The sequence below is a fragment of the Astatotilapia calliptera genome, chromosome 7 (genome assembly GCF_900246225.1).
Source record: "Astatotilapia calliptera chromosome 7, fAstCal1.2, whole genome shotgun sequence".
NCBI lineage: Eukaryota > Metazoa > Chordata > Actinopteri > Cichliformes > Cichlidae > Astatotilapia > Astatotilapia calliptera.
This window is the reverse complement of record NC_039308.1, coordinates 27,383,724-27,398,772: the sequence shown is the minus strand read 5'-3', so window position 1 is coordinate 27,398,772 and position 15,049 is coordinate 27,383,724. Positions and strand designations below refer to the sequence as shown.

Here is a 15,049-nt window from a genome sequence, read left to right as displayed (position 1 = left end):
TCCAGTAAAACAAAACTACCATAAAATTAGATACTGTTCATTTCTTTGTAATTGATCAAACTTACAAATTTAGCAGGGGTTCAAATAATTATTTCCCCAACTGTAAATTAACCCCACCAACCCCATCTTCCAAGTAGAGTGGTCAAATATCCAGCCAGGCTTATGCTGATGGCTATCTAAAGTGGGAAATGTAACCAAATATTAGTTGGGGTGTATATTTATATATATCTGACTGTGTGTGGATTATAACCACCCGCCCCAAAATTCAACCTTGTGCATCCAATTCGTATTTTCTAGTCATTAAAGATGTGTTATGTAGTCATTCCACCCCGGAAAAAGAACAGTTCAACAAAATCATTAAAAATCCCAAATTATCATGGCATTCATGACCATGATGAGCATATGTAAACTTTTGACCACAACTGTACTTAAATATTAATATACCCTACTTTACAAAATGAAAGAAACCCAGGGGGGTCTAGGAGTCATGAATAGTTAATTTTCTTTTTGGTTTATATTTAAATCCTTTGCTGATTTTGCAAATGAGCACTCTACTGATAACACTGAAATAATGGTATGGCATTAAGTATTCCTCTAATGACAAAAATCTATGCAGTTTGTTTAATGGCAAAATAGAATGAAAATAAACTGCAATTATCTATTTAGCTTGTTTTTTAATCCTGATATTCTTAGCAAGGGAAAACCTTTCTTTCCTACAGTTTAGTGCTAAAGAGCTACAGTACTATATATGTTGTAGGGAAATCAATCTTTCCACTTTTTTATTTATAATTTAATTCTTTAAGCTAGTGAAACATTAATCATCAAGGCAAAGTACTTACAGTACAGATTTGAGTACATATACTCACTGGCTACTTGATTAAGTATGCCTGTTCAACTGCTTGTTAATGTAAATATAAAATCAGCAAATCACAAGGCAGTAGCTCAGTGCATTTAGACATGGTCAAGATGACCTGCTGAAGTTCAGAGGCTCAGAATCGGGAAGAAAATTAACTGAAGTGACTTTGAATGTTGCATGGTTGTTGGTGCCAGACTGGCTGATTTAAGTATTACAGAAACTGCTGATTCATTGCGTTTCAGCCCATCCTGCGTTCCTCAGGTGACCTTAGTAGCTCAAAATGTCTTGCAGAGGTTTCAGACCTTGGCCCCTGCGATGCTAATGTTCGATGCTTTTTTTCACAGCTTGCCTCATGTGACGACTTCCGAGGATAATAGTGGGCCAATGACCTTCAACACCATTTTCAAGGGGGGTTGCATACCTCGGACTCTTTATCCGTAGTTTAGAACTGAAGAAACCTCTTGGATGACACGTGAAAGCACTCAACATTAGCTGGATGACTGAAAAGCTACCAAGACACATGATCTATTGGGACTTTCCCACACAACCAACTTTAGGGTTCGCAGAAAATGATCAGAAAAAGAGAAAATCCAGTTGTTGATGTCAAAGGTAAGGGGAGAATGGACAGTATGCTTTGATTTTATAAGATGGCAACAGCAACTCAAATAGCCCCTCATTACAGCCAGTGTGTGCTGAGAACCATGTATGAAGTTACAACACATCAAACTTTGAAGCAGATGGGGTATAGTGGCAAAAGACCACATTCAGTGCCGCTCTTGTTAGCTACCGTGCACAGGCACGTGCAAGAATATTGGAAAAAAATTGGCTGGTCTGATGAGTTTCATTTTCTGCTGAGATATTCAGATGGCAGGGTCAAAATTTGGAGTAAACGGTGTAAAAAATGCGATCGTCCCGTTTTTCAGTAGTGTGATGGTGTTAAGGATATTTTCTTGTCACACTTTGGGCTTCATAAGAAATAACTTAGGAATGATTATATACCACAGCCTGCCTGAGTATTATTGCTGATCATGTCTGTCCCCTTATGACCGTCTTGTGATGGCTGCATCCAGCATGATAACTCACAGTCGCAGAAAGCTCAAAACTGTGTGATGCTCATCATGTCAATATGGACTAAAGGCTCTGAGGAATCTTTCCAGCAATGTTTTGAATCTCTAACATGAATATTTAAGGTTCTGCAGGCAAAAGGGAGTCCAACCTACTACCAGCATAGCATACCTGCGACAGTAGTTAGTGAGTATATTTTACTAGTAGGATTTGCCCTGGTGTAAAAACTTCACCATTCACTCATGTGTATATATTCTACTTTTATCCATAATCTTGCTGAGAATACTTTAATGATGGTTTAAAGATTTTTTTTAAATGAGTTATCAGGGTTTTATCATATCAAGGATGGATCTTCCTAAAGGTTTGGCTCAATGGTGTAATTACAGGTCCCATTTATCCCAAAAATAGTATAATGGTGTGATATTTTATAAAAGGTATCTTGCAAGAAGTGATTAAAGGAAACAGTACAAGCAGACAAAACTCGTTCCCAACATGCTGCCCTAGAGCAAGTAATAAATGAACAGGAGGGCAAGAGATGTGCAAGGGCACATTAAGTGTCACAAATTTCTTTACTGCACTGGTAGAAATTTCTCCTGAGAAACATTAAGAGACCAAACAATAAAGCTTGGTCTGCTCCTATTATGTGCTCTTGTTCAGTGGTACTCTTTCACTTTTAACAGTGCACTGAAATGTTTATTACTCCAATACTAACTCCATGGTGGATTTGGAAAAAGAAAGGTATGATTATTAGATCAGTCAAAGCTAATTCACTTGTACCGATAATAGATTGCTATAGGTTGTCCATTTTTCCAGAATGCATGATGACTGATCTAGGGAAGATCTCACTGAGAAAAAGGCTTGGCACTGAGACCTTGTTATACACCCTCCTCTTTTATTTGCTTTCTCTCGCCTCCTTTTCTCTTTCCTGCTCCCCTGTCTCCTCTGTTCCTCATTTTCACCTAGGTACACCACGTGGAGTAATGGATGAGCTAGTAGTCTGTTTTTTGTGGCTTTACTTGTTATTTTAGCCTTCTTACTTCATTAGTTTAGTAAGGAAAGTTCTGGGTCCTACAGCCCATTGCATGACTGGCCCAGCACCCTTTCTTGTTTTTGTTTCTTTAGGCCCAGTTTTCAGATGTTTATTTTATTTTGTTTTTCTTCCAATCAAATCACTTGTGTTGGTATATTTATACATTTATATATTTATATACGGTGCGGTCACCAAGATAAGTTGAGCCATTATGTATTTCTGGCTAATTTTTAATTTCTTTACATTTCAAAAAGCAAAACCAAATAGAGTAATGCTGCAATGTAACCATTTTTGTACCACAATTCTTATTTAAATGTTGTAACAGATTTTGATATGAGCCCTGTTTTGCCTTTTTTGTTTATAGAAACCAGTGGCTGCCATTTTTTCTTAAACACACACACACACACACAGGCACAAACGTAAGCAGATTTTTGATGGCTGTTCCAGTGAATTGACTGAAACTGTCTTACTTGATTAGCTGTGTTGATGTCGATTCCATTCTTGATGTGATCGAGCGCCTTGTCCAGGTTCCCTGAACGAGCTGCGCGCAGAAAGCTGGTGGCTGCATCGGCCTGCAGAAGGTGGAGGAGAGGAGGAAGCGAGCACGCAGGTGAATACAAATCACTGTGTTTCTGTGCATTTAAAAACTTTCACATAACAGCGATGACTGATGACAAAATTGCTTATTTGTGAAATTGTAAAAAGAGCAACAATATGCAAAGATCCTTCAATATTAACTGTTCCTCCAACATTATCCTTGCTATCAAGTTGTAGTTACACTAAGAGCCTCAGTCAGGTTACACATCTTAATCCATTATAATAACATAACTACCCTTCAAGGCAAGACACAGGGCAATATGCAGGAATATGATACTACTGCACATTCACTGCTTCTCTGCCCTCTGTAAGAGGCTTAAAATGTCAGACTCCTTCCATTCGTGTTTCGCCCACACTCTGCATTGGGCTGGCATTCATAGCACGCTTCATCACAAGCTCCGCTGTCTGCCTGTCTGATCTCAGGCAGGAAAGCTCCTGTGGTTTGTATCTCATTGTGTGTCAGTGTTTGTACGCCCACCCCGATTTCATTTATCAGCAAATAATGTAATACAACTGACCTGCACAATGAAATGATTCAACGCTGTGAAAGAGAAATGTTATGCAGTGTACTGCACTCTTGACCCTCTCTCCACCCTTGTCACCACCAGTTTGAGCTGTTATTCCCAAGTACTTTAATTAGGCTGAACTGCTTAAAGATATGCTTGCCCTTTTCAAGTCACTGAGTCATCTTTTCTTCTCTCCTCACAGCTCATGTGAAAAATAACACTTTTACAGGATTCCATGCAGTCCTGTGAAAAGGTACACCTTGACTGCTTCCATAAGAATTAAGAGGGAATGTGGCAGCCAGGTGCTGCTAATTGAATGCGCTTCATTGACTGATCATCAGCAAATAAGTGGGTAAAAAAGCAGATGTTTTGTCAGTTTGCAGGTCTGGAGCATTCAGGTGCGTTTTAACATAATACCAAGGAGGAAAGACATCAACTCTTAGAGGAGCTCGATTTGTTCATGTTACTCTAAGTGCCCTTTCCTGAAGTCAGCACAGGCATCTATCTTGGCACCAATCTATTGTTTAACTGGTACGTGATTTGTGTAAATACATTTGACGATACTATAAATATCATACATGTTACCTGTTACTCTTATCTTCCTGCGTGCGTATTTGAAGGATAATATTGTATTATCTATTCAGCATCTGGTCTCTTTACTTTGAACATAAGAGCTAGACAGCAGTTGTGCACAGCAGAGATGAGAGACAGGACCTCAAAGACTCACTATCAGTGACAGGAGCCTTCCTACTTAACAATCCAGTGTGCTGCTACTGTGTACATTGTAGGTGTCTGTCACATTATGGAGAGTCTCTTATGAATATTCTATCTTTAGGAACTGGCAAGTGAGCAGAGAAGATATTTTAAACAGTACATGATAATTACTCTGTCTTTATAGAATGTGGTAACCTGTTTTTCCAGATGAGTTTTTTTTCTAATACAAACAATTACAGTTGCTCTTTTCAACTCCACACTGCAGCTTGTGAAGCTTGTGAGGCAATTTATGCATGCTGAATTTTGGTTCTGTAGCTTTGCTGTTTTTCCTTTACATGTCTTCAGGGAGAAGTTCAGCTTTTCAAGCAGCAGTGTAGGGCCTAGCTATTTAAATCTTGATTATTTTACTGTGCCAGCATAGATAATATCTGAGCAATGCAAATATCCTGTGAGAACAGGGGACGGTGGTTAACCTGCATCAAGTTTGAAAAGGCGTGGCTGTTATTAATAATAAAAATAATAATAATGGATTGCATTTATATCGCGCTTTCCTAGACATCCAAAGCGCTTTACAATTCCACTATTCATTCACTCTCACATTCACACACTGATGCAGGCAAACTACAGTTGTAGCCACAGCTGCCCTGGGGCAGACTGACAGAAGCGAGGCTGCCATATCGCGCCATCGGCCCCTCTGGCCAACACCAGTAGGCGGTAGGATGAAGTGTCTTGCCCAAAGATACAACGACCAGGACAGAGAGAGCTGGGGTATTGAACCGGCAACCTTCCGGTTAAAGATGAACTTTTCAACCACCTGAACCACGGTCGCAAATTATACACCAAAACTGGTGTATAATCCTCCAGTTTTATAACCTCATAATACCTGCTTATCAAGCTGATCAAGGTCGCTTGTCACATTATTTTACACAATTGCTGTCACGATCAAATGGGTTCTAGCAAAGACTCATCACAAAAAAATGTGGTCCTGAACCCTGCTGGTGTTCAGCTAAATTTATTTATCATGCGTATATTACGCTATGATTTATTCTACAACCAAAAGCCATTTCAGATCTCGGTCCTTTGCCTCATTTATCTTGGTGTCATAATATTACTGATCACAGTCTACACCTGCATCCCCTCTCTTCTTCCCAATGACTCTGCACCATTGTTAAATGAAGCCATTTTCTATGTGCATTTTTCATGTGGCAAATTATTTTGTTAATGAGTGTTGGTCAGGTGAATAGACCCAGCCACAACATGAGGCATGAGCTGACCATATTTAGCTGAAAATGAAAAATCCAGAAACCCATTCTGCACCACTTCGCTTCTGCTTCCCTCCTCACATTCTACAGTATTTTCCCCATATTCATGTGTTCCCCATTGTGTTTTATGCTGTTTGTGTTGCTGTTGCTCTGCAACACATTTACTAGTGCCAGTTATTCTTCTTTGTTATTGTTTTGTTAGCTTTTTTAATTTCACACTTTATCCTGCACATCCTTCTAGATAAACAGTAGATGTAGAAGTAGACACAGTAGAAGTGACAGTTAAAAAGGTACTGAACTCCATGATGTACTTAAGAAGAGACATGGTGATAGCTGCACTACTGCTTAAAAGTTTGCAGTTACTGACAAATGTCACTGTTTCAGGTTCATTCAATATATTCAAGGTTCAATTCCATATATTCAAGTTTTAATCAAAATGTAGTGATATGTAGTAAGCTAATTATCACCCAGTAAATGAATATAATTTGATGCTATGCAAGTGATTTCAGATTTATATTTCAGACATAATTTGTATTGTCAAGGTCAAGAAATATTAATATCAGAAAACTGTCTCTTACAGTAAGTTTGCTTGTTCACCTCTTAGTTTTCAGCTTTATCAAGCTAAACATCTGGAGATAAGTTTGTCAGGAGGAAACAATCATTTGTGGGAGGCTTCTTCTTCTTCAATTTTTGAAGGTCATAAAATACACAATTTTTTACTAATTTATATATAAAAACAAATAGTTATGCGACTAATTATTTTCTAAATTATACATTTTCATTGTTTTTAAAGCTCGCAGTTTAAAGTAAGAATGTAGCCACTGTGACATCACCAAGTGATATTATGAAGCCTCAAGGTCCACCCCTCGAAAAGGAGGATTGCAAATGCTTTATTTACTTTTATACTTATAAATGCTGCTGCCTGCAAGCTGCAAAAATTAATAAAACATTGAGTATTTTTTTTTATCTGTCATTAGAAATATAATAATCACAAATATTCTAGAAAAATGATAAAATAGGAGCCTTTATCTCCCACTCCACTGTCTATGCATGTCGCAAGTCTACGACAAGTATGTGCAGGCATTTGACGGCAGTTTTAAATTCATTACAAAAGGCACAATAACACACAGTCATTGCACAATATACTACAAAACAATAAATCCAATTAGTTTGTCTTAAAATCTGAATTTTGAATGAACTTAAATACTACAATATTCCTCGGGCGCTGATATGCTGAAATTTCAATATCTTCACCTGAAATACTAACTGGTGACTTAGGGGAGGCAGAAAGATGATCTTTGCAAAACCTCAAGGAATCCCACAACAACTTATGGACAAACACATACAAAGTATGAAAGAAACAAGTGTACTTTGAATACAACTTTCTTATTTACTCCCCAGGGTTTGGCTAACCTCTCAGAAGCCAAAACAGGACCTGATACAGAGGTCAATGCTGAGCAAAGTTCTTGGTAGGATGCAACGTGTGAAAAGCTCTTCTGTCAGAGTTCTTAAACACACCAAATCTTGCCATCACATCAAACCTACTTTCATCAACCTACGCTCCCAAAAAAGTACTGTAGCCAAATTTTGCATGACAAAAGCTATGAAAGCAAAGACTTCAGAAAGAAAATACAGAAGCAGAGAAAACTGAAGCTAAAGTCCCATGACTTCACACACATGGAAATGAAAGCAAGAAGGCACCCATGCAAGATAAATATATGCATACACACTAATGCAAATATGCAGGAATAGTCTATTAGAAGGGACAGGAACTGCATGAGTAACACCTCATTTTCTACAAGATGAGAAATGTTAAGACACGTATGGCAATGAGTCATGGAGCATGGGGAGAGAAAAATATAATCTGCTAAATAAGCTGTTGCTGGTCTTAGTTTGACATCTATGTGACTAAATTAATGTTCTGAGACAGCGGTGTAAATGCCAAATAAAGTTTTACAGTATCAAGTGCACAATTCTAGCATTTAGCTTTTCCCCAGGTGATTTTGAGAGGGAAGATATAGATCATGAAACTTTAAATATCACAAAGTCTGTACTGGAAGCGTTTTGTTGACTTTCTGTGCTGTGGGTATTTGACATTAGTCACTGGCAGAACACTGGATGTCTGTACTTATCGTAGTGACAGCGCCTGTCACATCTAATTTTGAAATGAGTTCTTGTGTCACTTAAAGTTGAGACTTCTTCCAACAGTTAAACATGCATCTCGTCTCTTCCACACTGGAACTTTTGCATGTGCATGGATGTGTTAGATACATATTTTTTTTTAGAAAATTAAGCATTTGGGGTTGAATTTCAGACTTTCAGCAGTTATTTGACCGTAATTTGATGAAATTACTGCATTAAGTCCTCAGGAATTACAGCTATTTTTAGATGTGCAAAATTAATTGGACAAACTAACATTTTTTTTTAATAATATTTTTTTGTATGAAAATCCTTTGCAGTCAGTGCCTGCCTGAAGACTAGAACTCCAAATGGACATTCAAATGCTGTTTTTCCAAACCTTGAGACGCCCTGCTAAGCCTTGGCTACAATCATCTTCAGTTGCTGCTTGTTTGTGGATCTTTCTGGTTTCAGTTTTGCCTGCAGAAACTGAACGACATGTTCTGTTGGGTTGAGATCAGGTCACTGACTTTGTTATTGAAAAATATGTTTTCTTTGCCTTGAAAACCTCTTGGGTTGCATTTATGCTTTGTATTACTATTTATTTGCACTTTGAAGCTCTTTGTGATCCATTTTGCAGCATTCGTCTCAGAGTATAGGCCCATACACTTCAGAATTCATCCTGTTACCTTTCAGGATTCACATCACCAATAACCACTAGCAACCCGGTTCACCGGGCTGCCTTACATGCTCATGCCATAGCATTGCCTTCATCCTGTTAGTCAGATAATGTGATCTGCTTTGGATCATGAGGCATCCCTTTCCTAGTTCATACCCTTCTTTTCCCATCATTCTAGTAAAGCTAATTTGGCTTTCATCTATCCAAAGACATTTTTCCAGGACTGAGCAGGTTCTTTTAGATGTTTTCTTGTAAAGTCTAATCTGGTCTTCTTATTCTTGAGCATAACCAATGGTTTGTACTTTCTGGTATTTCAATTTTTGATGGTATTTCTTAAATGTAGATCTTGATAATGAAGTATCTACCTCCTTGAAAGTGTTCTTGACTTGGTTAGATGTTGTGAAGTTAGTGGTTCGATAGCAGTTCGATACTAAGATACTAACCCCACACTGCTCTCCGATGTGTCCATCGGAGTATGAATGTGTATGAATTCATACTTGAGTAGTTAGGCAGCACTAAGAAACTTAGAAGACAGTGCTTGTGTGAATGGGCGCAATTGGGTGAATGTGGCATGTTGTATAGAGCGCTTTGAGTAGAAAAGTGCTATATAAGAATCAGTCCATTTACCATGTCAGTTGACCACTTACATTAGACACCTTAAAAATTAAAACTGAAGTTCTGCACTTCAATCACTTCGTCTTTACAGGCTGAAAAGTACAGTGGCCCTGAGAGGCCAAACGGACTGCAACCTAAGAAAACACCAGCAATAAGAAAAACACGGCAAAAGCACACAAAACACAACGGAAATAGGAAAAAACAGATTTCCAAAAGCACAAGGGAAGTGTTTCTGGGGAGACAATAACCCGACGGACCAGTTGCAGGGCCACCGTATAAAAGCCACTGTATCACTGTAACCCAAACAAAACATTCTCAAACAGTAAAGAACTAAACTGAAGCTAGCAAATCTGTTCTGGAAAGTAACTGAACCTAGACAAAATTGAAAACAAAATCAAATAAGAACAAAAATGTAAAACTATGGTCCTTTAATAAGAGCAAGACAACATAATTTAAACATAATACAACAAGCCCTAATTTCTGTGCAAATATGGAGAGATAAAAATTAAGATGGAAAGAAACAAAGGCATAGGAGGGTAGGTGCAGAAGCTCAATAATCAAGAAAAATATTCAAAACCAATCATGGATGATCTTAAGCAGCATATTTGGGGTCTATTGTGATAAATACTGGACACAAATATCTGTTGTAGATGGAATAATAGTGAGCACGAACAAGACGTTCATTCATATAATGATAAAAAAAAAGCATACCAAGACAAATTACCTTCAAACACACAAACCAAAACTAAAAATAGCTGCACAGACGCCACAGTATGTTAGTGTTAGCACCAACAGGGAGGGAGATAGATCACAGTAATGAATCCTCTTGGGTTTAAACAAAGACCCACTTCTACCACAGAAGACAGATTCCCAGGCAAACTTACACACACATAAAATAGGAACAGAAAAGAAATATAAAAAACCACAGAGACACGACTGAGTGTAGATTAACACACAAAGGTATGGTTACACATGGTTTTCATGCACTGACAGCAGGACAAAAACAGATCAAGCCCTGCAGACTCCAGCTGTCAAGTGCATCTCACAGTCATGAGTACAACATACTGTAAATACCATAAACAGATGTATCTATCAGGGCATTAGCTTCTGCTTATCCAAAGTTGAGTCGTGACAGCAACACACCAAGCAGGGAACTCTAAACATCTGTCTCGCCAGCAAAGCGTTCAAGTTCCTCCTGATGGATCTCAAAGCATTCCTAGGCTGGAGATGTGTAATCTATCCAGCAGGTCTCCAAGTTGGACATGCCCAGAAAACCTCCAAAGGACGGTGGCCAGGAGGTATCCTAATAAGATGCAATAAGCATCTCAACTGGCTCCTTTTGACACAAAGGAGCAGCAGATGTCCAAGCTCCTCACACTAAGGCTGAGCCAATCCATCCTAACAGAAAGAAACCCCCTACACATGGCAGTATCACTGGTGAGAGGTATGCTGCACAGTACAGGTACATAAAACAGGTCACCTAGCTTATCATTTATATTATTACTGGCACAGTTTCTTATTTTCCATGTTTCCACAGTTTTCAAGTCCCTGTAGGTCTGATAGCATAAAATATTTTCACGAGAATACGCACAAGCTCATAAAAGCAATGATTGGAATAATCACATTAAAAAAGTCTAATCTGAAGATATATTTTCTATTGCTTTACATACTCATGACATCTACATCTGTGTAAATAAGAACAGATACATACATTATACATATTATGTCAATATTAAATCAAATAAACTGGAATATATTTGAATAAAAATTTCAATTTGTTAATTGTTATTTTGTGACATACAAGTGAGACGGGCTAAAACACAAAAAATAAGATAGATTTTAAAATAAATACATGAAAGTTGTTTTTAGTTATTTAGTTAAGTTGTATTTGTCAGGTAAGTAGATACAGATGCTATCCATCATCATCATAAAGCTGCTATATTTGTAGTCTTTATGTCACTCCAAAAGATTTTACATCAGCTAAGAAGTATCTAAATAAAATGCTTAACATGTAAACAATTTAACATACTAATGATATTGAAAGCATTAACTCATAATTAGGCTGCCATAATTTAACATTTTCGCCAAGGAAAATGGACATCACTTCAAGCGTGTGCTTATGGTTGGCAAGATGAAGTCACAGCCCCGAGAATTAAAAATCGATTGAGTCCTGCAGGCTCTACGGTGTGTGAGCTGATCTATTACTGATGGATGGAGAGTTTCAGAGTATGAGATGGTGTCGTGCAACATATAGGCTTTGATCTGAACACTAATACAATGGATGTGAGCATGAAAGTGACTCATCCTGGATCTAAATGTAGGTAAAAGCACAAAGACTGAGACTTCAGATTAAGAAAGATTGAGAAAGGTTCATGCTATTCACAGTAATGACTGCAAAATAAGAGACTGGCAAGAATAGTGGGAACACTAGTATTGGGAGGTGGCTGTAGTTCAGGAAGTAGGAAGTAGATGATTTTTGGCTGCCTTCTCTCTGCATGCCAAAGTATCCTCGGGCAAGATAGTGAACCCCAAGTAGCTCTCAGTTGTGTTCACTGGAATAGGAATGCATGTTAACGTTAGACAGAAAGCACTTGGGTATAGAAAAAAGTGCTATAGTGTGAATGAACATAACCAAGTGAATGACACATTGTATAAAGTGCACTATATAAGAATCAGCCCATTTACCATTTACTGACTGTACCTACTAAAGTCATGTTGTTAGCACATTGCTAAGTTCATTTCAAGGTACCACATTTTGTGGTGATGATTAACAAATCTAAAGCGGGCCCATCCTTTTCATTTCCAGACGCATATTTTTTTTCTTGAAATCTATTAGGAGCTTTGAATTATTGACAATTCAAAATCATTTTTATTTATAACTGTGCTATATATACTGTGCTAATGGTGCAGTCTCTCAGTTCTTAGTGTCTGTATTTTGTGTTATTTCCCTCTTCATGGCCTCCCTACTGACCTCATACTTCAAACTTTGGACATGTTTAATATATGAATATGCTGAATTGTAACATTACATATATGACAGAAAGTAAGGAAACAGAAAAAAATAAAATAGCTCCAGTTAAGGACTGACCTCCATCAACTTGAGCAAACAGCTCCACAACCACAACTACACAGCTCCATGTTCATATGCTCATCTGAAGCTTAGCTGACATGTATCTTTAAAAATAAAGACAGCAGTTAACGACTGAATAAATGATTAGATGGTTTGTTGAGATTAATAACTTTAGCTGTGCACCAAATTCTTCCTTCCTCCAAAATGAAGAGCCACATCAAAACCAGGATATTCCTGTTGTCTTCTCTATCTCTGTGCTAAAACAGAGCTTCTGAAATATTTATAGCTTCTGTCAGGCCACTGCTTCTGCAGCCCATTACAATCAAAGCATGCTTCTTCTTATTTTTTATATATCTATCTTGATGTCTAAATGCATGCACATCACATGTGCATGTAGCGCATGTAGGTAGTGGGGCTAGCATATAAATGCACACAACACAAAAGCACAGACAAGGAAAAAGAAAATGTGGCAAAGATGGCTTATGGTTTATAAACTATACACAGACATTTTTTGTCCAGGCCATGATTAATATTTCAACCTTATGCAACCTGCTTACATTTGTGAAAATGCTAATAAGGGATACAGCCATACAGAAATGAAAGAAAAACCTTGACCTTTGACTCATACATTGAGGGGATCTATCCGTTGTGACAGGGGGCTTTTTGTATCAGCAAGGTTCTGGTCCATTCCTCTTTTTTTATATCAAGAATTCATTACAAAGAAACAAACAATAAAATACATTTTATTATTTTGCAAGGACATGTATAACAACATTGGAGCTACCAGCACAGAAAACGTGTCTCTATAGCTCTTCTACTATCATCAAAGAAAGGCAAAAATGCACTAAAATAAAGAAGAAACACTGTTACCACGTCTTCTAAGTTAAATAATTTATTGTTCTTCATTTCAGTCTGCACTCTATATTCATAATCTACTACCTCTTGAGAATAATCCTTTGCGTGGCTGTGTTGCATGTGCACACTGTAAGAATTCAGCTACTGTACTGTGTTTTACTGGACATTTCAAGAAAGATCTGTTCAGGTGACAGACGTATTAGTGATTTTTTTTCCCTTTTAACTTGCATTTCTACCTGCCACTGGATGATTTCTGCTTTCATTTGACTACCCCATTAGGCATTTCTGCCTACAGCACAGAAAAGAAGACAGACAGAAAGAGACAATAAAGTGACATGGCAAGGAGGCCCCGAACTCCTGAATTCACAAGCACTTCTTCATTTGCTCAGCTATCCGTCATTTCCACTCATTTCTTGTCATCGCTCCTTTAACCTCTCTCTCCCCATCCCAGGCTCTCTCAGCTTTGTGAAGACTATCCCCACCCTCAATGTGCCTCCTCTCTCTCTCTCTTTTCATAACCTTTTAATATTTATGAGGACTGCAGAAATGCTAGGAGCAAAGCATGCTGGGTACAGCTGTCCCTCAGAGTCTCTTCCTGACGTCATCACTGGCATTCTGGGCTCCCCACCAGTATCAAAGTCAAGTTCCAAGTTCTCTGCCAGCAAAACTGAATCTGAAAATGTATTTTACTGGCACACAGAAAATACAGAGTCATAGAAACTGTTTAAAAACAGCACCTTGAGGCAACGGTTGTTGTCATTTGGTGCCATATAGATAAAATATCATTGAAATGAAGAGAAATGGCTTAACCACCATAGGAACAAGACTTTTGTTGACAGGACCGCTAATGAAAAGCTTATATATATGATTTGAGCCTATATAATTGTTAAGACTAAATAATGCATGTTTTATATATAAGCTTCATATCCACAGAACCAACATTACTAAATTAGAAAACAGACCACTAAATAAATGGGGGAAAAATATAACTTTGAATGTTTAGACATTCTTGTATTTCTACTCACATCTAATTGGCCAAATTGACATTAACTTTCCTCAGTGCAAAGCAATCTGTGACTGCCAAGCTTTGAGAGGCTGATGCTTTAAAATAAGCACAGCATGATTTAGAAGTTGATTACAGCTGTATTTGATTACCTCAAGTGACCAATCTTAAATCTGACACAAGGAAGCAGTGTGCCTTTAACTCAGTACTCCCTCACACAGAAGCCCATGCTGAGCTTATTGCTGCTTAATTGCTGCTCTGTTTAATTTGCTTCACTAGTGCCACTACCTTGAACATCTAAATCACTCATTTAAATAAAAGTTTGATATCTTGGGACATGCACCTGTTTTCCTTCTTGCAGAGATTTAAGTGAAAAGAACACTCTCTCTGTCACTCTCTTATCTCTCCATGAATATTAAGTTACTCCTTGCAGTATATAGTAAAAATGAAATGCATGTACTTAAGGTCCAAAAGGGTTTATCTTGTAGCATGAAAGCACTCAGTCAAAGTACCTGTAGCAGTCCATTTACCATTTATTTTATCTTAGCACAAGTCTTTATTTTAAACTAAGCTAAATATTAGCTGCAGGTTGTCAACTAATAATTAGCAAACATCCGATCAATCAGTCTTCCAAACAAATTCTGCTCCACAAAACAATTAAACATATATCCCAAGCACA

The 15,049-nt window shown here is 37.8% G+C and overlaps 1 protein-coding gene across 6 annotated transcripts in view; it reads right to left on the bottom strand.

Annotated features, from left to right (window-relative positions):
- The window catches only part of LOC113025917 (ankyrin-1-like), a 77,029-nt gene that overhangs the window by 41,134 nt on the left and 20,846 nt on the right, over positions 1-15,049 (bottom strand). For all 6 annotated transcript variants that reach the window (XM_026174160.1, XM_026174161.1, XM_026174162.1 and 3 more), the window contains exon 2: positions 3,422-3,523. In XM_026174160.1, the coding sequence (XP_026029945.1) occupies positions 3,422-3,523 (102 nt within the window). The remainder of the gene's footprint in view (positions 1-3,421; positions 3,524-15,049) is intronic.